Raw genomic sequence first — 27985 nt, forward strand, 5'->3', positions numbered from 1 at the left:
ATCACAAAATAAATATCAAATGGTATGTACTTGTGAATTTTAGAAATTTGAGTTAGGTAAACCATATTGAAATTTCATGTAGAAGGGTAAAAAAAGGAAGAGCCCTTTATAATTCAAAAGACAATACAAAAAGGGAAATAAATTAAATTTTGAAGCAACATTTAACAGAAATTAATTTGAATTAAATCAAAATGAGTATTATAAATGTTATAACAAATTATGAAGTTTTTTTTATTTAAATTAATAATATTAGTAAGTAGGTATATTAAAATTTAGAATAATTATATAAAACACTATTTTTCTATGAATGTTTTACATATTTACGGTCAAAGTTTTTTATTTTATATTTTTACGGTATTTTATAAAAATACAAGAAAATAAATAAAAAAAAGTTAACATGAAAGTAACAAGAAAATAACATCAAAACAACATAAAAAAAATAATATACAAATAACAAAAAATCAACAACAAAATAACAAGAGTACAATTAGTGTTTTACTATTTTACTATTATTAGGTAATTCCAATTAGTGTTTTATGGGGTTTGAATTTTTAGTTTTATGTGTTGAAAATAATTAGGTATTCCCATTGATGTCTTGTCTATTGATATGGTGAGAGTATTCTTTTCAATTTGGTGAGTCTTGTTTTCGGTTCTAATAGTGCTATGGCTTCTAGTAGTACATCCTATCAGGAGGTGGAAGAACAATATGCGAATATTTCACTTGAGGGAGAGGATGATGGGGAGTTGGGTATTGATTTTCTTGTCCCTGATGATCAAGTTTTGAATGATGAGTTATGTATTGTGGGCCGATTTTTGACTGGAAGAGCCATTGACTTCGAAGTTATGCGCCATGTTATGGCCTCTTTGTGGCAGCCAGGTAAGGGGGTTTATGCTAAGGAGATTGACACCAACCGTTATCTATTTCAATTTTTCTATGAAATTTATTTAGAAAGGGTAGTAGATTAATAGAGTTCAGTTTGTTTTTCAGAAGTTAAGAAGGGGAGATGATCCAAAAAGGGTAGTGTTAAACAATCTCGACATCTGGGTGCAAATCCACGGCTTCCAACCGGGGTTTAAATCTGCGAGTGTTGTGAAGAAGTTGGGTAATTTTATTGGTACGTATGTTAAGGCTGACCCTAAGAATTTTCAGAATGTGTGGAGAGATTATATGCGTGTTCGGGTTACGTTGGACATCACTGCTCCTTTGAAAAGACGCAGGAAGCTCCGACGGACTGCAATGGAGGACGGTTTCTGGGAAAAATTCAAATATGAATATATCCCCACGTTTTGTTTTATCTGTGGTATCATAGGCCACTCTGAGAAATTTTGTCATAAGCTTTTTAATACACCAGCCGAGATGATCATAAAGCCTCATGGTGCTTGGATGAGGGCTTAACCACGACGGAGGAAAAACCTGGTGGGCTCTCACTGGTTGCGTGATGGGAATGAGATAGACGAGATGTTTGTCGGCCGGTTCAAGGGTGGCGCGGCGACTGCTCCGGTGATGTTACAACAGTAGTCGAGAAGTGAGGAGGTTGTTGGAGGATTTTGTGGTAATTTGGTCCTGAATATGGGGGGGGGGGGAATATCTTCAATTTAATTCTCCTAAGGTTATGGAGAAAAATATGGGTTATCATGTTGGTGTTGACCATAGTGGGAATGAGATAAATGCTAATGACACTGATATTAATGATCCGAATGATGACGTCATATTATTGGATTCTAAAAAGAGGCACACAAGGGATGGTGTGCAATCGGGTCAACGAGTTATGGGCCAACAGTCTATTGGGTCGTGTATTGATCTAGTCAAGAAGGATAATAGTAGTATGGATGTGACTGTGGCTGAAGTTAATCAAGAATCGGGCTCCAAGAACGGGCCTTTGATGGGTGCTGGGATCCAGACCCACCGCCCATTATGAGTATCATTAGCTGGAATTGTCGTGGGCTTAGGAACCCATGGGTTTATCAATTCCTGGTGGATCTTATTATCCAAAAGAAACCCAATTTTCTACTTTTGTGTGAAACTCTCTGTCGTAAGGACAAGTTGGAAAGATTACGGGTTGCGGTGGAGTTCGATGGTTTGTATTCTGTTGATACGAGAGGACATAGTGGTGGGGTGGCCATGCTTTGGCGTAATAATGGAGATGTGCAGCTGCTTAGCTATTCTTTTCATCACATTGATGTTCAGATCTCGGACGTAGCTTCTTCTCCTTGGCGTTTAACGGGTCTTTATGGAGAACCTAATAGAGCTGTTCGGTATAAAACATGGGATTTATTGAGATCGTTAAAGTCGGAATCTTCTCTTCCTTGGTGCATCATTGGAGATTAAAACAATACTACTAGTCATGTAGATAAAAGAGGAGGAAATAGATATCCACAGATGTTGGTGGATAGTTTTAATCAAGCTTTGTCCGACTGTGATCTTGTTGATATGGAGTTAATCGGGTATCTTTACACTTGGGAGTGTGGGAGAGGCACTGATTCATGGATTGAAATTCGTCTTGATCGTGCTCTTGTTTGTTCTAACTGGTTCCAGAGGTTTCGTATGGCTCAGCTACATAACTTGGAAGTCTCTGCTTTGGATCATTGTCCACTGCTTCTTGAGCCGACGGTACGTTCTGTGACGGTGCCATTTCGTCAATTCCGTTTTGAAAATGCCTGGCTCCGTGAACCGTTGTGCCGCCAAGTTGTTAAAGATAGTTGGGACCTTTGTGAAGGTCAGCATGTTATGAAGAAAATTTCATATTGTGGGGAATCTCTTCAAGCGTGGGGGCAAGATTATACAAGTAATTTTCAGCAAAGAATTAGCCATTGCAAGCGGGAAATTCAGTATTAGAAAAAGGGGCGTGATGCTATATCCATTCATAAGTTTCGGGAGGCTGAATTGAATCTTAGTGAAGTTATGAACCAACGAGAAGTGTTTTGGCGTCAACGCTCGAAACGATTGTGGCTTCAAGAAGGTGATAGTAACAGTAAGTACTTTCATGCTAAAACTACTTCTAGAAAGAAACACAATACTATAACTCGGCTTATGAATGATGTCGGTAACTGGGTTACTTGGGAGGATGAGTTGCCGAATGTTATGATTGATTATTTCACTAACTTATTTACTTCAAATGTGGCCGATTACTCAACTGTGGTAGAGGAGATTACTCCGTCGATCACCATGGATCAGAATATGTCTTTACTTAGGCCGGTTTTGGAAGAAGAAGTTAGAAGTGCTCTGTTTAATATGCATCTTGATAAATCTCTTGGTCCCGATGGTATGACCCCTAGCTTTTTTCAAAAATACTGGGAAATAGTTAATAGCGATGTTGTGAACCAGGTTTGTCAATTCTTTGCGAATGGTAGTATTCCTGATGGACTGAATGATACGAATATTGTTTTGATTCCGAAGAAGAAACAACCTACTTCGATGGGTGACCTTCGGCCTATATCCTTGTGCAACGTCTTGTATAAGATAGTATCTAAGGTGCTTGCGAGTCGTTTAAAAGAAGTGTTGCCTCAGATCATATCTTCAAACCAATTGGCTTTCATCTCAAATCGCCTTATTACTGATAATATTATGATAGCGTTTGAGGTTATGGAATATCTCAAAAGAAAGCGTAAAGGCAAAGAAGGATTTATGGCGCTCAAACTTGATCTTAGTAAAGCTTATGATCGTGTGGAGTGGGGCTTTCTTCGAGCTATGATGAGTAAGATGGGATTTGATTTGCGTTTCATTGATCTTGTTATTGCTACAATTAGCTCTGTGAGGTATAAAATAATTCATGGCGAACATGAGCTGGGTCCAATTGTTCCTGAGAGGGGTATTAGACAAGGTGATCCTATATCACCTTATTTATTTCTTATTTGTGCTAAGGGCTTTTCATCTTTGATACGGAAGTTTGAGCGGGATGGTAGGCTTAAAGGTTGCAAGGTTGCTAATGGTGCTCTGGTTATATCTCATATGCTTTTTTGTGGATGATAGTTATGTCTATTGTCGTGCAAATGATAGAGAGGTTTCGAATATATTACATCTACTTCAACTATTTGAGATCGCTTCTGCTCAACAAGTTAATTTCAGTAAGTCCTCTGTCTTCTTCAGTACTAATGTGCCTAATGCTACTCGGGACCGATTGTGTGGGATCCTTAGAATGAGACATGCAGATGAACATAGTACTTATCTTGGCCTCCCTTGTGTCATGGGAAGAAATAAAGATGCCATTTTGGGGTTTTTGAAAGACAAGATGCAGAAGCGCATTCAAAGCTGGGAGGGTCGTTTCTTGTCTACTGCTGGGCGTGAAGTCCTATTAAAAACTGTAGCACAAGCTTTGCCAAGTTTTGCTATGTCTGTGTTCTTATTGCCTTTGAAAACTTGTTCACATCTGGAGAGCCTTATGTCTAAGTATTGGTGGAGTTCGAGTAGTAGGAAAGGTGTGAGCTAGTTTAGTTGGAGGAAACTATGCAAGACTAAGAACTCTGGTGGGATGGGTTTTCGGAGTTTGCGTGTGTATAATCTATCTTTGTTGGGTAAGCAAGGTTGGCGGTTACTTCTGTACCAGGATTCCCTTGTGGGTCGGATATATAAGGCTCGATATTTTCCTAACTGTTCATTCTTGGAGGTTGAGTTGGGTGGCAATCCGAGCTTCATATGGCGCAATGTCCTTGAGTCACAAAAGCTACTCATAGATGGTGCCCGTAGAAGAATAGGATCTGGTTCATACACTGAGGTGCTTAACACACCTTAGCTCTTGTCTGAGGCTAATCCTTGTGTGGTATCTAATCATCCGGCCTTGACCAATTGCAAAGTGTCTCAACTCATGAAGCCAGATAGTAGACAATGGGACTTGGAGCTTATTGAGGATTTGTTTGATTCCCGTGATGTTGAACTCATCAAACAGGTGCATTTGAGTGTTAATCTTGTGAGTGATAGTTGGTTTTGGAACAAGGATCCAACTGGTTTTTTTACTGTCAAAAGCTCCTATAATCACTTACAGTCGGTCAATGGTAGTTGGAACTCATCTATGAAGGATGATGTTTGGAAGATGTTGTGGAAGATTAAAGCCCCTCCCAAGCTTTTACATTTTGTTTGGAAAGCTCTTTCGGGTTGTTTGCCTACATGTACTCAACTTCATAGTAAACATATTCCTGTGGATTTACATTGTGTGTTGTGCAGCTATGGGGAAGAGTCAATTTTCCATATTTTGGTTCAATGCTCATTTGCTCATTCTTGTTGGCTCCGCTCTGCGTTAGGTGTTGGCCACTCTGCATCAACCAATTTCTTTGACTGGTTTATGGAAATGTTGACAGTAGGAAATATGGGATTGGTTGAAGAAGTTGTCATGGTTGGTTGGGCAATTTGGAAGGCTCGGAATGATATGCTTTGGAATGGTAAAAGCTGTAGTGCTGCTGATGTTGTTTGGCTGGCTCGTACCACTCTTCGACAATGGTTGTGTGCTCAGGCTAAGCGGTTGGACTCGGGTTCCCTGCCGTCTAATCGTACTGACACGAGAGAATACGTGTCCAAACCGGCTGCTGAACAGATAAAAATTAATGTGGATGGGGCAGTTTTTTAAGACACAAATGAGATCGGTACTGATTTTGTAGCACGCGGCTGTGATGGTCGAATAATTGAGGCATTTTTAACTATTTCTTTTGTTAGTTGCCGACCCGAAATTGCAGAAATTCTAAGCGTCAAGGAGGCACTTAGTTGGATAAAGAGGAATAACAAGTCAAATGTCATTTTAAAGACGGATTGCATTTCAAGCTATTCTTAGTTCGGTCTCTATGCCTTCTATTTTTGGTTTATTTATTCATGATTGTCAATTTATTTTATCTTCTTTAAGTAATGTTTCTATTGGTCATGTTAAACGGTCTGCTAACAAAGCCGCACACTGTATGACACGTGGTGCTTGTTATTGGTCACATCGTCTTTTACTAAGAGCGATGTTCCCCTTGCTCTTCAGTCCGTTGTATTAGCGGATGTGTCTAATAAAGATTGCTTTCATTCAAAAAAAAAAAAAAATCTAAAAATCGTAAAAATATTGAAAATTCCTAATTTTTTGTGTGTGTGTTTTAATAAATTTGTTAGTCAAAATTATAATTAATTACGATAACTGGTATCAAAATTTCCTTTAAAAAATGAAACGAAATGAACCAAACAGACCTTGAAACTGATGTAAGAAGAATCCAAATACAATAGTGTTTGTCAAAAGGCCCAAATACAGACATAAGGCCTATCTTAGTTCCCCTCCACACAAAAAAGCCATATCATAGTGTTTCTAGGCCATATCTTCTACAGCTTAATCCAGCTCAATTACCTTAATCCAACTCAATTGGACCAAGATTGTTAACTCTAAACTAAACAATCTCTTTCACAGCACAGACAATTTATTTTTGAAATATCGGTATCTAATAATTTGTATACTAAATCTTAAAATTTCAAGTCAAAAAAATCCCACAAGAACAATTGAAGCACTTACCTTTTCCAGCATATTAGAATATGAGAATCAATCCAACCCAAAATCTCACAAGAACAATTGAACAAACACAGCATATTAACATTATGTTATTGCCAATTTATCTCATACATTGGTACTTTCCTTATCATTATTATAGATCTTAAATCTCTTTCGTGCAAGGAACTAAATTCCTTTTCACCACGATATACTTAAACCGAACAATATGTAAGAAAGCTCATTAACGTAATTGAATTGACTAATAAACAAATTAGAAGAACTAAAAACACATAATATATAACAAATATACAATGTAAATTGAAAATAGAACAACAGGAATAGTAATATCTATATTTACATATAATATATACAAATTTTCGATAGCGAGATCATAATCATCATGTCATAGTACCCACATGGGCAAATGAATCAATTCCCAATTTTTAAAGATTTGTTAAGCGTTGAATTTGAGAATTAAAACTATTTTTGGAATTCAGAATCAACAAACTGAAGTCAGTCTCAATGGCACCTTTTCCCGATCGGCATCGCCGATTCCATCAGCAGCGATTCGAAAAACTTTCTGGAACGCAAAATGAACGCAATTCGAAAGCACTATCCAAGAAATTACCTCATAAACGAAATCGAAAGCTGGATCAGATGGCGAAGAAGACCACGATTCATCCCAATTATGCCCTCCATATCTATCGAAATTCCAACCCCCACCACCGCTACCTCCAAAACCTCCGCCGCCTCCGCCGAAAAAAGGTCCATCGCCACCGAACAACCCATCGTCCCCTTCGCTGCCTTCGTCGGAGTCTCCACCGCTGAAGGATTTCCTCCTAATACGCCTCTTCTTACGGAGAAGCGTACGCGAGGTGGTTCTGAACGAATTGGATTTCACTGGCGGAGGAGCAAGGGCGTCAACGGGGCAAATTACGGCGGAGATTTGGAGAGTTCCGGTGGATGGTGAGGATTGATCGGAGGAGGAATCCGAAAGGGAAAATTGATGATTGGAGGTGGAAAAATTGAGGGGAATCGGAAACCCTAGATACTGAGACGTGGCGATTGAGGCGGTATCGGTGATTATGGTAATGTCCATGATCGGGAAAATTTAAGATCGGAATAAATTGAATAATTAGGTCTTGGGAGAAATAAAAATAAGAAGAGAAAATGGAACGTAGAATAAAAAAATGAGGAAAATTCAAGAAATAGCTGAATACTGGATAGAGAGAGAGAATAAACAAAAAAAATCTAGAAGTCACGTGTTTTGCACGCCTAATATTTTGACCGCTGAATAGTCAGCCCACACATTGGAAAGTTTCATTCATTTTGGGGTAAATAGTCACGGGTGTTTATTGGACTACATTAATGGCACGTTTACTATACTGTAATCAGAATCGGAATAAATTAATGGAGAAATGTAACGGAATAAATGAAAAATAATCGGAATCAATATTTGTAATATGTTGTTTACTAAAATTTTTTAGAAATGGAATAGTTGTGATTTATCTTGTTTACTTTATTAGGAAACGTAATCGGAATGCTTAAATTGACTAAATTGCCCTTTTAAGTTAAACTATATTATATGGTAGTTATTTTGCAAGACATATTTTAAAGGACAAAATTGTCATTATATATTTAATATTAAAAAATAAAATAAAAATAATAAAAATTCATTACCCTTAATGGCATTCCTTACAAAATTGGTGGGAGAAGTTCTCCCTTTCTTTTCTCCCTTATTTAATCAACTTCTCCCTTTCCTAATTTTAATAATGCAAGTAAACAAATGTAAGGGAATGATTACCTTACTATTGATTCCCATTACTTATTAGTAAACATGCCATAATGTTTTTAGGCTTCTCCAGATACAATCTAATTATATATTAGATGTTAGATTTTATTATCTGATTCGATCCAATTCATTTTAGTCATCCAATCGATCCAGCATCCGTTTGGATGTTGGATTAGATTGGTTATTTCATGTATATTTATTGCAGTAATTTGGGTTTATCAAATATTTTAGACTTAGTATTTTTTAAATCGAATCCGTTTTAATTTTCATATATACATATATTTTTTTTATGTATAACAATATAAAATCAAATTACTCATTTAAACTAAATAAAAATATTAAGTAATTTGATTGAATGTTGGATATATTGGATTTTTGAACACCCCATCCTATCCATCCAATCACAATTGGACATCCAATCTTTTGCGGTCAGTTGTAATTGAATCGATCGATTGTTATTGGATTGGATTGATTTATGCACACCCTTTAAAATACTCATTTGGTACTTCATATTTTATTAAAATACACATGTGGTACCTCTACTAATTGGATATCCAATGCTCAGGTTGACATGTGACGTCAACCTTGATGCTGGACCAAGGAAAAATAGTGTGTGGGATGTACTTTTTGAAGAAAAAGTGATATATTGACATCACTTAGCCAATTTTGGTGTTTTGATAAAGTTGGTCATCAGTTTTCTGAGATGTTGTTTTGTGAAAATGGGAGACTCGAAAGTACCCGATTTCCAAATAAGTCACTTTACTAGAAAAGTGAAAATATGAAGTTGTGAATTTAATTTTTCTAACTTTATAGCTCTCAGTCACTATGCAAAACTAGACGAATGGTCCAGACAAAATCAGAATTGGATAAACAAAGCTTAGCGCACCAAGCCATATGTAAACCTCGGTGGTTGGTGCTCTTTTCTAAGCTTTCATGTTGTCTTTTAGATACTTCCAAGGTTCTTTAAATCAAGGATGAGGTCTCCTATCCCGTTCTCGACCATTTCAGAGAGAATGCCCACAACACATATTAAAGAAAGATAGAGAGAACTTGAGGAAGCAAAGAGTGAAAAAAAGAAAAAGAAGATGATGAATAGGAAGAGAGAATAATGGGGACGTAAGAGTAAAGTGAAATGAAAGGGTATTAATATTTATGGTATCAAATTTTTTATCATCAATTTTTTTTAAAGAAAAATAAAAAAAATCTATCAAAATCAAATCACAAATTTATATGATCTCTAAAATATTATACAATTTTATTTAAAAGAAAAAAAGTGACAATATAAAGTCACATCATGTATTTATTAAACTTAAAAAAAATAATAAAATTTGTTTAATAGATGCTCAAGTTAACACATATATGACAGTTACAATAACAATAAAAAAAAATAGTATTAAAGTAAACATTACCGTGTCGCAGTAAAAAAAAATGAAAAAAAACAGTATGGGGTGTAAATTTCTGTATGCTTTTCCCTTTTTTTTAAAAGAGGTATGCTTTCCCCCTTATTAATGAAGTTTTTCAAAGGGAAATTTAGATGGTAAACTAACTTTTGTCATTTTTTTACAAAAATACTACCAAGCAATATTTTTTACTTTTTTACTGTATTTTTTTATAAGTTTCATACTGCATTATACTGTGTTAAATTTTCATTAGTATTCTACTGATATTTTTTAGTTGTTCTACTGTTGTTTTGAGTTGTTCTGCTTTGTGTTTTACTTGTATTTTATAAAAATACCGTATTTTTGAAAACTTGTCTGTGTGATATTATTTTTGTAAAAGTTAACCAAAATTCTAGTATTTTTGTAAGTTTCCCTCTTCAAATCTAAATTGGGCTTTAAAAGTTGGCGAAGGAAAAAGCCCACAGTATTATGGGCCACAGCTATACTAAGCCAACATTCTAACACGGCAAAATCGTTCGTGGACTCAGTGGCTGACTCAGTCGCTCAAAACCCTAGCTCTAAGCTCAATATATAATCTCTAATATCTCCGCTTCGCGATAAGGGCACCCTCCAGTTGCCATTTCGGAGAAAGAAGAAAGAGAGGACACACAGAATCGTATCAATGGTGTCGTTGAAGCTCCAGAAGCGGCTTTCCGCTAGCGTCCTCAAGTGTGGAAAGAAGAAGGTCTGGCTCGACCCTAATGAAGTCAGCGAAATCTCCATGGCCAATTCCAGTGAGTACCTCTCCTTCATTTCTATACCTTAGGTTTTTGTCATATCTTTTATTGGATCTGGATTGTGTTGAAACCTGTAAAGAACTTTGTTTATGGAGTACTTGTTTAGCTGATTTAGAATCCTTTAAACTGTGGTTTGTGCTATTGGAGAAGGATTATTTAGGAAGTATGGTGTTTAATGTTTTGGTGTATATTGCTTAATGTTCTGAAATGAGAGGTTTGTGTTTTCAGATAGGTCGTTGATTAGATTCATTGATAAGTAATTTGGACTGTAGATTTTGACCCTTTTGTTTTCGTTTATATCATATGAATATGATGTTGTATCGTGTTTATGATAGAATTCGGTATCGGTATTTTCTTTAGGTTAGTGGGTTGTCTAATGTTGTTTTTATATTATGATATAAGTGCAACATGGGTAAGTTATGAAGTTTTAGGATCTTTGTCTGTGCTGATTGAAGATGCATTTCGCAATTTTGGTTTCTGTGATTAAACCATTTTTTACTACCATTTTTACAGGGCAAAATGTTAGGAAGCTTGTTAAGGATGGTTTCATTCTTAGAAAGCCAACCAATATTCATTCTCGATCTCGTGCTCGTAGAATGAAGGAGGCCAAGAGGAAGGGTCGTCATTCTGGATATGGTATGGTTATTGTTTATTCTGTTTTTGGTTTCTTTCAATAATTTGAGTAACATTTTGAGAGGTTTATGGTTTGCTTATTAATTGTTTCTAGGTAAGCGTAAGGGTACCAGAGAGGCTAGGCTCCCCACAAAAATCCTCTGGATGAGGAGGATGCGTGTACTTAGGCGTTTGCTTCGCAAGTACCGTGAGTCGAAGAAAATTGACAAGCACATGTACCATGACATGTACATGAAGGTTAAGGGTAATGTCTTTAAGAACAAGAGAGTGCTCATGGAGAGTATTCACAAGTCAAAGGCTGAGAAGGCCAGAGAGAAGACTCTGTCTGATCAGTTCGAGGCTAAGCGTGCCAAGAACAAGGCAAGCAGGGAGAGAAAGCTTGCCCGTCGTGAGGAGCGGTTGGCACAGGTACCCTTAATTTCAAAAAACCAATTGCTTCTCGATTGAATTCAACATTAGGTCTTTGTTGTGTATGTTCTAACTCTTAACTCTATCTGAATTATTGATTCAAAATTTGTGTTGGATTTGATAGGGACCTGGAGAAAAGGCACCTGCTGCACCCACACCTGCACCCCAACAAACAGAGTAAGTGTTTGCTTGGATTTGAATTTGGTTATATTATCAATTTTGGTGCCAATCTAACATTGGTTTTTTAATTTCGATTCTTGTAGGGTTTCCAAGAAAACTAAGAAGTGATTAGTGAAAGTCACCTAATATGAGCACTGAAGAATATAAGTCTTACATGTAAAACGCTCTTGACTTTTGTCAGTAGAAGTTTTCTTTTTTTATGGCATAGTTTATTTTCATGTAAACCATAACTTAATGAAGTCTGGTGATTTTGTTTTTGTTCTCACAACTGCTTGATTATGTGTTCTTGAGATTTTAAGAATGATATGGATTCTTTAAATGGTAGAATTACTACTTTGATTTTGGGATTTTATGCATTTGACAACAACTTACGATTCTATGAATAGAAGTGAACAAAGACTAACTCAATCTTCCTAACTAACTAGTAAATTTTGGTATGATGGCCTTTTTTTATTAAGGAAAAATGTTAACAAGACACGTTTCTTGTTTATGGTACACGTTAAATCATTTTTCTTTTATTGGGATAAGGTTTTTTTAGCCCAATTCGAATCCCGATCTCTAATATGGATGTACATACAAAAACCGGCTAGTTATAAGTGTACTCATTAAAGAATAAAGATAAAATGGACGAATTGGCTTCTTATTAGTTCTGCTACTAATATGTTTTTACTCTTGTTAATGTTTTTATGTAACGGTTTTTAAGGGAAAAAAAAAAAGAACGATGCCTCGTTTATGTTACATGTGATATGGGTGTCATCTTTTAACTAACTAGACACTGAAAATTTGGATTTTCACCTATAACCTCACCACATCAAAATTATGAAAAGAATGCAATATGTACATTCTTCTCTTTTCAATACAATCTACATTCTAAGCTTACACATAAAATGAATATTGATCAGTGTTTTTTCTTCAGCATTCATAGTATTATTTTCGTTTGAGAAATTCTCCATACAAAAAAACCAAATTAAACATCTTTGACCCTTGAACATTTTAAAGCTCTTTACTTCTTTTGTTCATTTGAGAATTCACCATTTTTGTCAAAACTAAAAACTAGGGTCTAAGAATTATATATAAAGAAAAAAAAAACAAAAAAAAAATTAATAAAATAATAAGTGAACAAAAACACACTTTAAATAAGGTCATTGTATTAATAAGAACCACCCAGAACGCCACATCAACACACTAGTATTTCTTTTTTCCATAAAAACCAACGAATTCTAATTCTGATTTCAGTTCCAATTTCTATATATCTGTCTTTGCTTGCTAATGTTGGCTTTCCTCACTCTTCTTCTCTTCTTCCTTTCTTTCAAGTTACACGATCCAACCCAACGCTTTTCTTCATTCGAACCACTACATATATATATTTATATATTTATATATCTCACATTTATTGTTAAATTCTTATTTTGAATTCGAACCACCGATCACGAAGACAATCAAATTCGACTAGAGATCATATGGAATCGGAGCAGTTGATCACGTCCGGGAGTGGCTCTCGCTACTTCCAAATGCAACCAGAGCCGGCTTTGTCTTTCTCTTTCTCGCTCCGTCCCGAACCTACTCGAATTTTCGATGAGCTTCCCAAGGCCATCATCGTTGACGTGTCTCGCCCTGACGCTGGTGATATTAGCCCCATGCTTCTCTCTTACACAATTGAGTTTCAATACAAACAGGTTTTGATCTCCTTCTTGATTTTTGTTGATTCGCGAGATCCGTAGTGATTATTCCAGTTTGTGATTGAATTCGGTTATTTGATGTAGTCGGTTAGGTTTGAACGTGTGTTTTTGGATGCCGAGAAAGTTGTGAATAAAATAAGTGAAATTTGATAAATAATGTTTTTCTATTTTATATCATTATGTTATTTAGCGGTAATGTTCTCATCACTTTCTGGTGACACAGTGAGATCACTGTTTCATTATGGTAGAATTATCCATTTATAGACTTGTGTTGCCACAAAATAGGTATAATGAATGCAAAATGATTGAAGTTTGTACTAATTATTAGGCTGCACTTGCATTTGTTCTTGTTTTAGTAGTTTTTTTTATTAATTTTTTTTTGAAGCATTTGGTTTTGATGATATCTATTTTTGAGGTTTATCATTATAATTATGGGCTTGTTTGTTGTATTGAGGAAATTATGATTTGAGATTTTCTGCAGTGAATGTTCTTCTTCCTTGTTAGATTAGGTTCATGTTGTGTTTTTTATTGTACTAATATTACTTTTTGTATACTAGTTTACGTGGCGCTTGTTGAAGAAAGCTGCACATGTATTTTACCTACATTTTGCGTTGAAGAAACGTGCTTTTATTGAGGAAATTCAGGAGAAGCAGGAACAGGTGTGTGCTTTTCACAAGTGAACAGGTGTAATTTTTCTTTTAGTCATCTGCAAAACTTTGGCCAGCTTAAATATTTATCTGTGAAGGTTTGGATTTTGATGTAGTTTCCATTGGAACATTATATTAAAGGTTAAAGAATGGCTTCAAAATCTAGGAATAGGAGATCATTCAGCAGTGGTGCAAGATGATGAAGATGAGGCCATTCCTCTACAAAATGATGAAAGTGCTAAAAATAGGTGACAATATGCTTAAACTTTATTACTATAACTGGATGCTATGATTATGTCTATTATGTTATGGAATTTTTATTGTAGAGAACTAATAAGTTGGTTCCTGGTTCAGAGATGTTCCATCTAGTGCTGCTCTGCCAATCATTCGGCCAGCCTTGGGAAGGCAGGAGTCCATTTCTGATCGATCAAAGGTTGCAATGCAAGGGTATTTGAATCACTTTCTAGGAAATATGGACATTGTTAATTCTAGAGAGGTATGCTTGTGTTTGATTCTTTTTGGTAGTGGATTCTGATTCTTGTTTAACTGTAAATGTTGGTTTTGGTTTGGTCTATGACTGTCTTATATTCGATTTTGTTGATAAATTGAACTAGTGCAGCAAACATCATGCATTAGCAAAGTCCAATTTGCATACTCAAATTACACACTAACTATTGTTGTAATTGTTGGTAGAATTACACTTCCCAATTTTCATACTGGTGCGATGAACTTTTGGTAGAATGGATTCACAAACTATTGTATTTTTTTTAAGTAATGATAGACACTCCCAATTTGCATAATCAAATTACACACTATAATGTGTAATTAATTTTAACCATAGATAGTAGGGACAACATCATATATAATTTTATGGTCGAGATTAGATACACATCATAGTGTGTAAATTAAGAATGTGTCTATCATTACTCATTCTTTTAGGGTGTGATCTGTGGTCCTATTTTGGTTAAAGCCTAAATAACAAAAAGATAATTAAAGATCTTTTCATGGTGAAAGAAGTTTAGCTCAAAAAGAAAAATAAAGCAGTTAGAGTACATTGATTGGCTTTGTTGACTCGAATGGTGAATCTTAAAGGACCAAGTTGCATTTTAGCGGTTCAATACTGTTACTAATGCTAATAGTAATACTCAGAATAATATTTAATATCATCTTAGATTGAACATAATGTTGTATTGTTTATGACAAAAAATTATTGTAAAAAGCAATATATACTGAACTTCTTGATAATCTTCTAGATATGAGAGCTTCATTTTCTAATATATGTATTCTTTTCTAAGGCAGAATAGAATTTTAGGAGCTATGAACAACATACTTTAAATTTTGTTACAATTCCATAATTATGGAAGACTTTCATATGAAAATATTGATATTATTATGAATGAATGACATTTGGATCTTATAACCATATTATACTGCAGGTTTGCAGATTTTTGGAGGTTTCTAAGTTATCATTTGCTCCAGAATATGGTCCTAAGTTAAAGGAGGACTATGTGATGGTAAAACATCTACCAAAAATTCCAAATAATGATGATTCAAGAAAATGTTGTGCATGTGATTGGTTCAGTTGTTGTAATGATAACTGGCAAAAGGTAATAATCCTGTTTTGAAAGTCGTTTTTGTTTTTTTTCCTCCTTTAGACATACTCTTCTGAAGGATTGTTGCATGTGGCTAGTAGCTTAGAAGCTTCATTTTAGTCGATGTATGTATAATTTGTTACCACAATAAGATATATTGTTTAATTAAGTTAATATTAATTGTAAGCATGATACTATCGTTATTCCAAAGAAGCAAATATTATTCCTTTGACATCGTTTTGGATTTGGTGTTGTGTAGGTTTGGGCTGTACTAAAACCTGGATTTTTGGCTTTACTAGCAGATCCTTTTGATACTCAGCCATTAGATATAATTGTTTTTGAAGTACTGCCAGCATCGGATGGGAATGGCGATGGTCGAGTATCTTTGGCAAAAGAAATAAAAGAACCTAATCCACTACGGCATTCATTTAAGGTTAGCAACATCTATAATTCCTGTTTGGGTTTGCGTGTAGTGCCTTACATATGGTATTGGTATCTGAATTTGAAATGTCATATTGATGTCTGCTCTAAATTATTAAACAAGTTAATGTGCATCTCGGTTAGGCTTTTTCATTAACTTGCACTCTTTGTAGGTTTAATGAATTCCTTGTTTCTATTGATGATATTAATAGATCCCTAATTTTCTTGGATTTAAACTTGATTCATGGTTACAAGTTCCTGTTAGAGTACATTTTTAATTAAGAATAGTCAAGCGGATTTGAAGCCTCAAGTTGTAAATTATGTTGGTTAAGAGAGGGTTTGAGTCTGTTTCTTGTGAGATAATACTGGTTTATTGTTCTATATGTCAGGTATTTGTTGAAAATATTAACTAGGTCCCAATTTTATACTCCCAGTATGGCTGCTAATATTTTCACCCTATTATTATGCGTTTAGAAACTTTGAACTGCATCATGAATGACAATGGAACTTGGCAAGTAGTTAATTATTTATTTGGTTTGAACTTTTACGTAAACTAACTTTTTCCTGTGGGTTGGATATTTTCTAACAAATAATGAATATGTTCTAAAGGTTACTTGTGGAAATCGAAATATTAGATTAAGGGCTAAGAGTACTGGTAAAGTCAAGGATTGGGTTGCTTCCATTAATGATGCTGGCCTTCGGCCTCCTGAGGGCTGGTGTCATCCTCATCGCTTTGGTTCTTTTGCTCCTCCGAGAGGGCTGAGTGAAGATGGTAGCCAGGCACAGTGGTTTGTGGATGGCCAGGCTGCATTTGAAGCTATTGCTTCTGCAATTGAGGGTGCAAAATCAGAGGTCTGTTCTGTTATCTTGCCACACTTTAAGCAACTCATATAGAATATTTAAGCATCATCTTTGAGTTCTGAAGATTGGAAATTTTATGCAGATATTTATGTGTGGCTGGTGGCTGTGCCCAGAACTGTATTTACGACGTCCTTTTAGTGCTCATGCTTCTTCTAGGCTTGATGTTTTACTTGAAGCAAAAGCCAAGCAAGGGGTTCAGGTATTGTGTTAGAGAAAAAGAACTTTGATACATATCATTATACTCATTCTTATGGTCAATTAACACGGCAAAATTCCTTAATAAACTTGGGAGGAGTTCAACATGATCTTTGTCGCTTTTTCTAAAAGAAAAAATTAACACCGCCAAATGCATATTTTATTGCTGATGCTTGTGCAAGATTTCTTAAGTTAATCCCCATTCCTTAAAGAATAGAATTTGCTTCGTGATTTTACTTTTGACATTGAAATTACTATTGACTGCAGATTTACATTCTTCTGTATAAAGAGGTTGCTCTTGCTTTAAAAATAAATAGCGTTTATAGCAAGAAAAGGTTGCTTAGCATTCATGAGAATGTTAGGGTATTACGTTACCCCGACCACTTTTCTAGTGGTGTTTACTTATGGTATGTATTCTGCTTGCAATTCACCTTTGGAGTTTTCTAAAACACACGTGTTTTAGTTTATCCTTTTATCTATCGGCAGTTTCTGATCAGAAAAATTGGGTTAAATATAGGTCCCACCATGAAAAAATTGTCATTGTTGATTACCAGATTTGTTTTATCGGAGGCCTGGATCTATGCTTTGGCCGTTATGATACAACTGAGCACAAAGTGGGTGATTGCCCTCCTCTGATATGGCCTGGAAAGGACTACTATAACCCTAGGTGAGCATCATTTTTCTAAGATGGGACTACTATTCTTAAGAGCATGAAAATATACGTGTATATCATTTCTGCTAAAACATTTTACTTTTGTGGCTGATTTATATGTATAATGTGAATTCTTTGCTGAGTCAGATAGATTATGTTTGTGTACCTTTTTTATTTAAGGCCAGACTTGCAAAATTAGAGTATGTTTGTTGTGGCACTGGTATCTCCAGAGCATTATATTTGCTCTCATTTTATGTTATGTATAATTGTATTATCATCTTGCCTAAGATGCTGCTGATAAGAGTTCTGTAGGTTACATGCCTTTGATTACAGCCCCATTTTTTTTGCATTCTGAGTAATTTCCATTTTAACGTAAAGTTGCTATTATTGGTTTCTACCATGGATTTTATAACATAACTTTTATTAGGGAGTCTGAACCGAATTCTTGGGAAGACACGATGAAAGATGAATTAGATCGTAGAAAATATCCCCGCATGCCTTGGCATGATGTCCATTGTGCCTTGTGGGGACCACCTTGCCGTGACATAGCTAGGCACTTTGTTCAACGCTGGAACTATGCAAAGGTGAGGCCTTTTCCAATTGTTGCTTAATTTTCATTTATGATGGTATAAATGAAGGTGTATGATCTTTACAAAATGTGGATGTTTTCAGAGAAATAAAGCTCTGTATGAAGAAGCAATTCCGCTACTCATGCCTCAGCATCACATGGTCATTCCACACTACATGGGAAGAAGCCAAGGGATGGAGATTGAGGTTACAAATTCCGACAATCACAAGGGAATCAAAAGACATGAATCTTTCTCATCCATGTCATCTTATCAAGACATTCCACTACTTTTGCCTCAAGAAGCTGATGGTTTGGACTCTCCAAGTGGAGAGCCAAAACAAAATGGGTTGAATTCTTCTTCAAATGGTATCCCTTTCCCATTCCGTAAATCAAGAATCAAATCAGCAAGTCCTGGAATCTCATTGAGGGACTTTGTCGATGACTTTGATGGGAAATTGGTTTCAGATGGGAAGAAAACACAACCTGGCATGAAGCATCCAGATTCGGAGTGGTGGGAAACTCAAGAACGAGGCAGTCAAGGTGGCTTCATGGATGATTCTGGACAAGTTGGTCCTCGTACTTCATGTCGATGTCAGGTGGGTTGATAGTTGATACTTTCAACTTTCAGGTTCTAAAATTTCAGTAACGCTTTTCCCATGGGAGTATCAATGGCTTACTGACCTGATTTTTCTGTTGTGCTGATACACGAGTTATCTTTCTGGTAGTGAGTATCCATTGTACATTTGTCACTTTAACCTAGTGAAGCATTTTTTTCTGGTCCCTATACCAGTGGCAGGGACGATTATCTAGATATGTATGCATTAATATGTTATCTAATAGTGTTAATAGTAATATTGGGCTTTGTAATACCCTATTATAATTATTAACATTTGATATTCAGGTTATTAGAAGTGTCAGTCAATGGTCGGCTGGAACAAGTCAAACTGAAGAGAGCATCCATAGTGCTTATTGCTCTCTTATTGAGAAAGCAGAGCACTTTATCTACATAGAGGTACTTTATTGTTTAAAACCTCACATAAGTTACAAACAACCTTACTAAGTTTCACTTTGTGTTTTGCCTTCCTGACCATTTTTTCCATTCTTGTGGGACTTGTACAGAATCAATTTTTCATATCAGGTCTTTCAGGAGATGAGTTAATACAAAATCGTGTGTTAGAAGCAATGTTTAGGCGCATAGTGCGAGCGTACAATGACAATAAGTGTTTTAGGGTTATTATTGTCATACCACTTCTCCCCGGTTTCCAGGTTGAGCATCTCAATCTGTTGTTAGTTGCTACTCATTTCATCTCTTCTCTATTGTATACTTGCATTCATAATTTCATATAATAAACTTTTTGTTTCACAGGGAGGTCTGGATGATGCTGGTGCTGCCTCTGTAAGAGCAATATTGCATTGGCAATATCGAACAATCTGTAGAGGAAACAATTCGATATTGCATAATCTGTACAATATACTTGGTGCAAAAATGCATGACTACATATCTTTTTATGGGTTAAGGGCTTACGGTAATCTTTATGATGGCGGTCCATTGGCCTCCAGTCAGGTATACCATCTGTTGTCTAGGACATTTTTACTCTTTTCTCAAATTATGGCCCTACATCTCAGCATTTAACGCAGTACTTTTATTGGTGTTGCAGGTCTATGTTCATAGTAAAATAATGATTGTTGATGATTGTATTACTTTAATTGGATCGGCTAACATTAACGACAGGAGTCTGCTTGGTTCAAGAGACTCAGAGGTATGTATATATTGAAATCTAACCAGATTTCGTATGCTTCTAAGAAATTATCATATTAAGCTCCTATTTATTTTTTGAGTAAATACTATTTTGGATTATGTGTTTTGCAAAAGTTACTAACTGGACCTTCTATTTTGTTAAATGACAAAATAAACTCTGTATTTTTCAAAATAGTAAAAATAAGACTCTAAGTTTAATTTTTAACAATTTTTTTTTAATATAAGTAACTTGAAGACAATTAATTCTTAACCGAACAAATACAAAAAATATAAACGGTTTTGTCATAACACTTAAATCAGATTATTATTAAATTATATTTTGACAAAAAATCAATTCAAGATCTTATTTGTACTATTTTGGAAAAACACAGGGTTTATTTTATCATTTAACAAAACAGAGAGTTCAATTAGTAATTTTTGCAAAATACAAGATTCAAAATGGTATTTACCTTTATTTCTTAAGTCATTGAAAGTTGTAAATGCTTTCTTTCTGTTATGTTTGGTTTGGACTCTTGAACCTTAGGACTCTTGTGGAGCAATCTTGTTACTTTGAATAATGTTTAGTCATTAACCATAATATTATACAACATACAAATTTTAGTACATTGACAGATTTTTTTTTTCTTTTTAAGAATAACAATAACAATAATAAAAAAGTATGCATTTAAGCCTACTCCTGATTTATGTGCTTATTTGCCTTTTGTGCTTTAGATTGGTGTACTTATAGAAGACAAAGAGCTAGTCAATTCATATATGGGAGGAAAGCCATGGAGGGCAGGGAAGTTTTCTTCGAGTCTGCGATTGTCTTTGTGGTCTGAACACCTCGGTCTTCGTGCAGGAGAGGTTAGTACTTATCAAATTCTCTGTTTCTTTCCAAAGTGTTAACTACCGTGCTAATGACATTTTTATGTAGAATTGACCAGACTTGTTACCTAATATATTTTCTCTTTGTTCACTCTTCAAATGTCATCAGATTCAGAGTATAATCGATCCAGTTGTTGATTCAACTTACAGAGATATCTGGTTGTCAACTGCCAAGGTAAGACGAAAAAAATGAAGATAACTGATTCAGCACTTGTGTTTGAACTTTTGACTAAGTATTAAGTTAACCGTGTATTATTGTGATTTATTTGGCAGACAAATACTGCCATCTTTCAAGATGTATTTTCTTGCACACCAAACGATTTTATACATTCCAGGTATGCTATATTCAGTTAGTTAAATGCGTTACGAGGCTCAACGCTCTTGTTGTGTTAATCTCTGTCGTTGTTGTTCATACAGAGCTGCATTTAGACAAAGCATGGCTTGCTGGAAGGAAAAACTCGGACACACAACAATCGATTTAGGAATAGCCCCAGAGAAGTTAGAATCTTACCATAATGGAGATGTTAAAAGATCAGATCCCATGGACAGGTTAGAGTCTGTCAAGGGACATCTCGTTTCATTCCCTTTGGATTTCATGTGCCAAGAAGATTTAAGACCTGTGTTCAATGAGAGCGAGTATTATGCTTCTCCTCATGTTTTCCATTGAAAGCTCAACAACACATCTCTCACATCACATGCAGTTATATATTTGGAGTCTTGCTTTTTAAAAGCCTCAAATCTTTGTATACATTCCCATTATTTTTTCCTTTGGGAAAATATTTAGCAAATATGCATATTAATAAATTATAATGAGAGAACCAAAAAGAAAAAATATACGTGAGGACAGAGCAGAGGCTACCACGAGCCACTAATAGAGCGGAAAATTACCTTTGTAATCATCTTGACTGAAGGGCAAGGGCGCATACTTGTTACTTACATTTCCTGCGTGCCTCTTCATATCCATCCATAGATATTTATCATTATAGCAAAAAAAGTTTATTCTATACTATGCATTTTTTCTTCTTTGTTCTTTTCAAAAATAAAATAAAATAATACATTAATGATGATGTTTAAGCATTTATAAAGAAATTTCAGGTTCGATGTTAGAACTCAAGTGGTTGGGTGTCGGAGGTTGTACTTGTATCTATCAATTTTATTTACTTTTATTTTTCAGTTTCACCACGGTCATTTTAACAAAAACTGATCAGTTCTCAAATAATAACAAAAAAAGTAATGAATTAATACTTCGGCTAAAAGTAAACTATTATAAAAACATTAATTAGAGGAGACAAATGTCGATAATTATTATTTGATTTGTAATTTGTAATTTCATCTAAAAACAACTGATGGTAAGTAACATAATTTAAAACTGCGGCAGAGCATACATCATTTTGAAATAATAATATGAAGAAAAAAAGTGATGCTTTGACTATTCCTACTATTAATGATAATGTAAAAAGAATACCATATTTTATGAGGAAGAGTAGATGTACAGAAAATTACAGCAAGACATGCATATTTCCGTGTTTATAATAAAATGTAGGCAATTGGTCTAATCAATGCCAGTAGATTTTTTATGTCTAATGACTTAGGGTCCGTTTGGCACAGCTTTTGGAAAAGCTAAAAGATGCTTTTCAAAAACACATAAAAAGGTGTTTGCAGTTAGCTTAAAAAACAAATTATTGAAGAAATTATGGAAAAGTTCTTAAAATTTAAAAAGTACAACCCAACTTTTAGAAAAAGCTGGTTTGATTAAAAGACTTTATAATAAATTATTTTTACTAAAAATTTATTTAATTATTTATTATATATTATAAAAAATAAAAATATTTTTTAAATGAAAAAATATTTAAAAATAAATAATATTTAAATTTCTAATTTTTTATTTTATTTTAAAAAATATTTTATATTTATATTTTTATTATTAACAAATAATATCAATTTATGTTTCTTATAAACTACAATTTTATCTTTTGCAAGTGATAAAAATATAATTTAAAAATATTAAAAATTATTTTTATCAAATGCATATAAATTTATACTATAGAAAAAAATAATTAAAAATATATAAAAAAATAAAAAATTTATATAACATATTTTTTTTATATATATTTGTAATTATAATGAACTAGATTAAAATATTATCATTATTGTAATAGAATCTTAACAACTCACAGCACTTTAAAAATTATAATTTACCAAACACTCGGCTACTTTTTTCACGGTTCATAAATGCTTTTTTCCCACAAAGACATACAACTTTTCCTTGTTTGTGCCAAACTGGCCCTTAGAGAAGCTTTGGAAAAAAATAAGTGGGTTCATATATTAGAGTTGATAAATTTCAGCCACCATACCGAGTCTTAAGGGATTCTGGGGGCTCCTCTTCCATGATGCCTGAACCTGTTGTAGCCAGGTACTCACGGATGTTAGTTTTACGGTCTCCAAGGAAAGTGTGATCTAAGAAGTTGTTATAGGCTTCATCACTCAAATTTTTGGCCGCTAACACACTGCATTGCAAATAAATTCTATATATAATCAACACGTTATGATAGATAGACATATGAGAGGATTAGCAATAAAGTATATTTATGAATCATCACAATAAAAGGACTAATAATGTTCTCCATAAACGATCAAAGGCTCAACAGTCATGAAATCAAAACCCATATACACAACAGCTAAGAACAACGAAAACGAAAATGTTGAAATCACTTCACTTGTAAACAAAACTGATTTCGTGATTCTTCCACTCTTTTGTAATAAAGGTAGGGAATGGCTCTCTTTTCATGACAAGTACCTCAATAACAATAATTTTAAAAGTATATGTAGTGACAATACAAACATCAGGAAAAGGAACGAAACATACCAGTGCCGGAGATAAGCACGACATGGTAAGATATCATCTCGCCAAATCTGATCAATGCCATATCGTCCATAGTGTTGAAAATAGATGTCCTTGCTTCCTGTAAACCAACATGAGAATATCAAGTGAACAGATCAACTGAAGATTTACTAACATCATAATAAGTATGAAAGCAAGGAAATTAAATGGGAATGCATGCATATATGAAAATTCCGTGTTTCTTATTATACTGCATGAGGTGGCATGTTTATAATTTAATCTATTTTATGTAAATTTTTGCATTTGTCTTTCTAAATATCTTTTTTAACTTTCGCCCCAGTAAGTATACAGACAGACTCTCTAGGTTCGCCACTGAATACTACTACTAGTACTAATCATCACTAAGTTTCCATTACATTAAAAATAAACTTGCAAGGACTATATTTCTACATTTTATTGAACCTTAATCTAGTGCTATAGATCAAAATTGTGGTAAAGATTATATCACTTGGAAACTAGTCATCATTCAACAAGTCACCAATATGATCAGCCTTTACTTTCTCCTAAGGCTATGTATTATGCAATTTCTTGTACGTCCTACCTAAAAATGCAAAAGAGATGTAATAATCCCTTTCTTTGCGTTATTGACTGTATGAAAGTAATTTAGTGTCACACTCTCAACAGTTCAAGAACAAATAAAATGGATGAATATACTTGTAGAAAATAAATATGTATGTGTGTATTTATGTAGTATAAATTATAATGACTTTCTACCTTTACATCTAATCCGGAGGAATTCTTCGTCGCTATAACGAGCACAAAGCACCTGCATTGAGATGCATATATAGAAAATTACATAAAATCAAATAAGGATGGGAAGAAAACAATAATGCGTTTACTAAATTATAATCCCTCAATAATATCTACACACCGCTAATTTATCAAACGGCTTCTCATCAAGTGTTTCAGGCAGAACCTGCCATATAAGAAGAAAGCAACTCAGAAAATCAAAACAAAAACAGCTTATGTTGCGAATCAAAACTCAAAATTATAATGTTTAATGGCAGTAAACTAAAAGCTTACGGCAAGGAATCGAAATTCAAGCTCCCTCTCAAGAAATGCCGGGATCTGATCATAATGAAGTTGAGAAAACAGAGAATCAAATATCATTATATATGTCAATTGAACATTGAATCAAACCAAACTGATACGTATCGGTATTGTCCATACATCGGATTTTGAAATTTCGAATACTGTTACAATTAGTGTCTCTCCTTCACAAGGCTCAACACTTAAGCTCGATATTTCCTGCAATGTTAAAGAAAGAAAAGACTCAAAATAATTATATTTAAGGTCATATATACGTAGCTCGTTTTCTCAATTTCCGAGAGTATGCCGTAATATAGATAAGAAAATTCGGAAAATCAAAGACGAAGAAGAAGAAGAAAACCTTGGTTTCCGGCTTCGCTATTCCACGCTCGAAAAAAATGGGAGCAACATGAGCGAAGACGCGACGAAATCCATTCAATCTGGCGACTCTGAAGTTAATAAGATCCGGAAATGTACTCCTCGCGCTTCTCTCTGGTTTCACATCACATCAGTAAAGTACAATCAACCAGACAACAAAATCAACAGAGATGAATGAAGGAACTGTACGTACGTACCAGAGAGGAGCGAACCGAAGCCGCAAATAGAGATACGACCGTCCGATGCGACGATATTATCAAAATCGGACTCGTGAATGAGCTCCCTAAGGTCCGAATTGTTCGGCAAAGGTTCTGATCGGGCATCGGAGTAGGACATGACGATTATAGTAGATCGCGGGTGGAGATGATCGGATTTAACGGCGCCGTAGGTGAAGAGAGCAAGCGGAGTTGAGAGTGAGAGTGAGGGTTTGGGTATGACGGGAAAAGGGCGGTGGTGAGGGTGAGAAAACGCAGAAGGCGGAGCAATGGAGAAAGGAAAAGAGCAAGTGGAAGTGGAAGTGAAGGTCATCAAGTTCGAGTTGGTGACGAAACTCAAATTTTGGAGGGGAAATTGATTTATTTATTTTCGTATTCGCAGACTTGGATAATTGGATTATACTTTGAAAGTTTCAACAACTTTACTTGTGGGGTTGCTTTTGTTTTTCGTTTTTTCTTTTACACTTAGACTTGGGGATTCTCTATTTTACCTTTACAAGTTTGAAGATTGCAATCTCCTATTATAATTTTTTAATTAATTTTTATATTCGAAAATATATGACAAATTTTTTCTTTATAAAAATATTCGTTATGCTTATAATATTATTCCGTTAAATTTTAAAAAAATTTCGAATAAGTATTTTAAATACGCTAAATTGAAATATCAAAAATTCTATTTTTGATATTGTAAATTATTTATAATTTTTCAAAAATTTATAGAGATGAAATTATAATTATAACGAATATCATTATAAAAATTGAAAAAGATACTTTAGCATGTGATTTCAAACATAGAAATTAATTAAAAAATTATAATAAGAAGTTGTAATTAGTACTTCTCCATAGATGTGGGTTTCAATTTACAGAAATACCTTTTTTGAACTTTGATGTAACGAGTAATTAGTGGGCGGAGCCAGAACTAAAGAGTTGGGGGGCCAATATGAGACAGTGCAATATACAATAAATTTAATTTTTGGTGACTTTAATACCTTTTAAGGATGCGTGTCAATTATAAAAAACTAGTAAACATAACCGCGCTTTGCGCGGTTTTGTAATAAAATAAATATAGTTTTAGAGTTTTATTTTATAAAAATTATCGGTGATCATCTTTATTTTGTTAAATGTTAATTTTAGGTTCTTTGTTTTACAAAATAAACATGATGACACTTTGAGATTGATTTTGGTCAAATATTTTTAATTATGGTCCTAAAACTTCCTTTCTTAGCCTCTCTAGCTAACTATTGTGATCCAATTTTTAATCTGAAGATATTTATATTGTATACCATTTTATAAAATATATAGGATTAAGTTGTGGTTCAGTAGTGGTCATAGGCATAGAGGAATTCAAGTTTGAATCCTTCTCTCTCAATGTCAGGAAAATTAAATTTATCATTTCACACTATAAAAGGGCATCCACTTTTATTAGAATTTAAAAGTGCATATTAATCATATGACATCAAAAGAAAATCTATAAGGTCCAAAAGAAAAAATAATAATAAAAACATCACATTATTTTTAGCCAAGTAAAACAAATATAATGTAAATGAATTAATAAATTTTTTAGTCTTTTCTTCCAATGATCTGAAAGGTAATTAAAATAGAATTACAATGACATAATATTAAAAAATCTCATATTGCTAATACGTAGAAAGATAATAGACTAAATAAGATGAATGAGTTACTCTTCTATTACCAATTAATTTTGAAATGGAACCTCATTCACCTTAATCACAAATTCAAACACTTAATAGTACTACAAACACAATATACATTACTACTTACTGATTTAAGATGAATGAATTGACCCTCTACTGCAATATACATGAAAAAATTAATTATTAATAAATTTCGTATATATATTTTACAATTGCAACACAACTAAAACTTGTAACATAAAATTCAAAAATAAATAAATAAAACTCATCCAGCACCCTCAAAACATAACATGAAACTTATCTCAGAATTAATTTTGATCTTTGACCATAAGTTTCACAATAATCTCCATAATTTTTTTTTTTTTTTAAGAATCTCCATAAATTTTGAATCACTTGTTTGAATGAAATTCTATGTGTTGGTTCTAATTTATATTCAATGTGCTCATCAACACACACACATATATATATATATATATATATATATAAATATATATATTTATCATTTTCCCATTCTCCACTTCACTATGAGATTCACAATGACAATAACAAAATTAATTATATGTGTTCCAGATGAATATGATCGTTACATAATATACATGCCTTAGTTCATTGTAGTTTAATAAACTATTGAAACTTTTGTTTTAAAAAAAAAAAACAAAAGAAAATCAATAAATAATATAATAAAGACGTTTAAAAAAGTAATTTCACTCCATTTTTTGTTTCATACATATGTACTTATACATAATATTAATAAATAATATATACTAAACATAAGCATGCATTATATGAGATAAAATAATAAATAATATATATTAAAGAACTCAAGAATTTAAGAACACTCTCACCAATTCAAAGAGCTAGTCAATATTCTTGCTTCAATTTTAAAATTGTAAATTTAACAATTTTGTTTACTATTATTATTATTATAAAATTTTAAAAT

At 33.9% G+C, this 27985-nt stretch overlaps 6 protein-coding genes across 10 annotated transcripts; 4 read left to right on the plus strand and 2 right to left on the minus strand.

The window, feature by feature from the left end:
* Positions 1–2380: 2380 nt before the first annotated feature.
* Positions 2381–2836, plus strand: LOC133031190 (uncharacterized). Its single transcript, XM_061104628.1, has one exon. It carries the CDS (start codon positions 2381–2383, stop codon positions 2834–2836), a length of 456 nt encoding a protein of 151 aa, XP_060960611.1.
* A 66-nt stretch (positions 2837–2902) lies between these two features.
* On the plus strand, positions 2903–4730 carry LOC133031191 (uncharacterized). Its single transcript, XM_061104629.1, has 3 exons — positions 2903–3756; positions 3971–4416; positions 4522–4730. The coding sequence occupies exons 1-3, from the start codon at positions 2903–2905 to the stop codon at positions 4728–4730; spliced, it is 1509 nt and encodes a 502-aa protein (XP_060960612.1).
* Positions 4731–6711: 1981 nt separating this feature from the next.
* On the minus strand, positions 6712–7657 carry LOC115724187 (uncharacterized). Its single transcript, XM_030653661.2, has one exon. The coding sequence runs from the start codon at positions 7537–7539 to the stop codon at positions 6940–6942; it is 600 nt and encodes a 199-aa protein (XP_030509521.2). The 5' UTR covers positions 7540–7657; the 3' UTR covers positions 6712–6939.
* A 2493-nt stretch (positions 7658–10150) lies between these two features.
* LOC115722755 (large ribosomal subunit protein eL19y) lies at positions 10151–11976 on the plus strand. The gene is made up of 5 exons (XM_030652059.2): positions 10151–10405; positions 10922–11044; positions 11136–11449; positions 11574–11626; positions 11713–11976. The coding sequence occupies exons 1-5, from the start codon at positions 10294–10296 to the stop codon at positions 11735–11737; spliced, it is 627 nt and encodes a 208-aa protein (XP_030507919.1). The 5' UTR covers positions 10151–10293; the 3' UTR covers positions 11738–11976.
* Positions 11977–12636: 660 nt separating this feature from the next.
* LOC115722753 (phospholipase D zeta 1) lies at positions 12637–21870 on the plus strand. 4 transcript variants are annotated; one of them, XM_030652055.2, is made up of 21 exons: positions 12637–13305; positions 13866–13967; positions 14097–14203; positions 14310–14451; positions 15392–15562; positions 15807–15980; positions 16577–16819; positions 16911–17027; positions 17291–17430; positions 17541–17690; positions 18103–18259; positions 18348–18609; positions 18709–18839; positions 19145–19255; positions 19363–19509; positions 19610–19807; positions 19902–20003; positions 20714–20845; positions 20976–21041; positions 21140–21201; positions 21284–21870. In XM_030652055.2, the coding sequence occupies exons 1-21, from the start codon at positions 13090–13092 to the stop codon at positions 21531–21533; spliced, it is 3180 nt and encodes a 1059-aa protein (XP_030507915.2). In that variant the 5' UTR covers positions 12637–13089; the 3' UTR covers positions 21534–21870. The 4 variants fall into 4 exon arrangements, with proteins under 4 accessions (XP_030507915.2, XP_030507914.2, XP_030507916.2 ...); XM_030652054.2 differs by having other exon boundaries at positions 18348–18839; XM_030652056.2 differs by lacking the exon at positions 12637–13305 and having other exon boundaries at positions 13860–13967; positions 14072–14203; positions 18348–18839.
* A 1125-nt stretch (positions 21871–22995) lies between these two features.
* LOC115722754 (uncharacterized) lies at positions 22996–25901 on the minus strand. 2 transcript variants are annotated; one of them, XM_030652058.2, is made up of 8 exons: positions 25373–25901; positions 25159–25289; positions 24939–25016; positions 24792–24836; positions 24640–24684; positions 24483–24534; positions 23733–23829; positions 22996–23373 (listed from the first exon to the last, which is right to left on the minus strand). In XM_030652058.2, the coding sequence occupies exons 1-8, from the start codon at positions 25701–25703 to the stop codon at positions 23208–23210; spliced, it is 945 nt and encodes a 314-aa protein (XP_030507918.2). In that variant the 5' UTR covers positions 25704–25901; the 3' UTR covers positions 22996–23207. The 2 variants fall into 2 exon arrangements, with proteins under 2 accessions (XP_030507918.2, XP_060960486.1); XM_061104503.1 differs by having other exon boundaries at positions 25369–25868.
* Positions 25902–27985: the final 2084 nt, after the last annotated feature.

This window comes from Cannabis sativa, chromosome 9 (genome assembly GCF_029168945.1).
Source record: "Cannabis sativa cultivar Pink pepper isolate KNU-18-1 chromosome 9, ASM2916894v1, whole genome shotgun sequence".
Lineage (NCBI taxonomy): Eukaryota > Viridiplantae > Streptophyta > Magnoliopsida > Rosales > Cannabaceae > Cannabis > Cannabis sativa.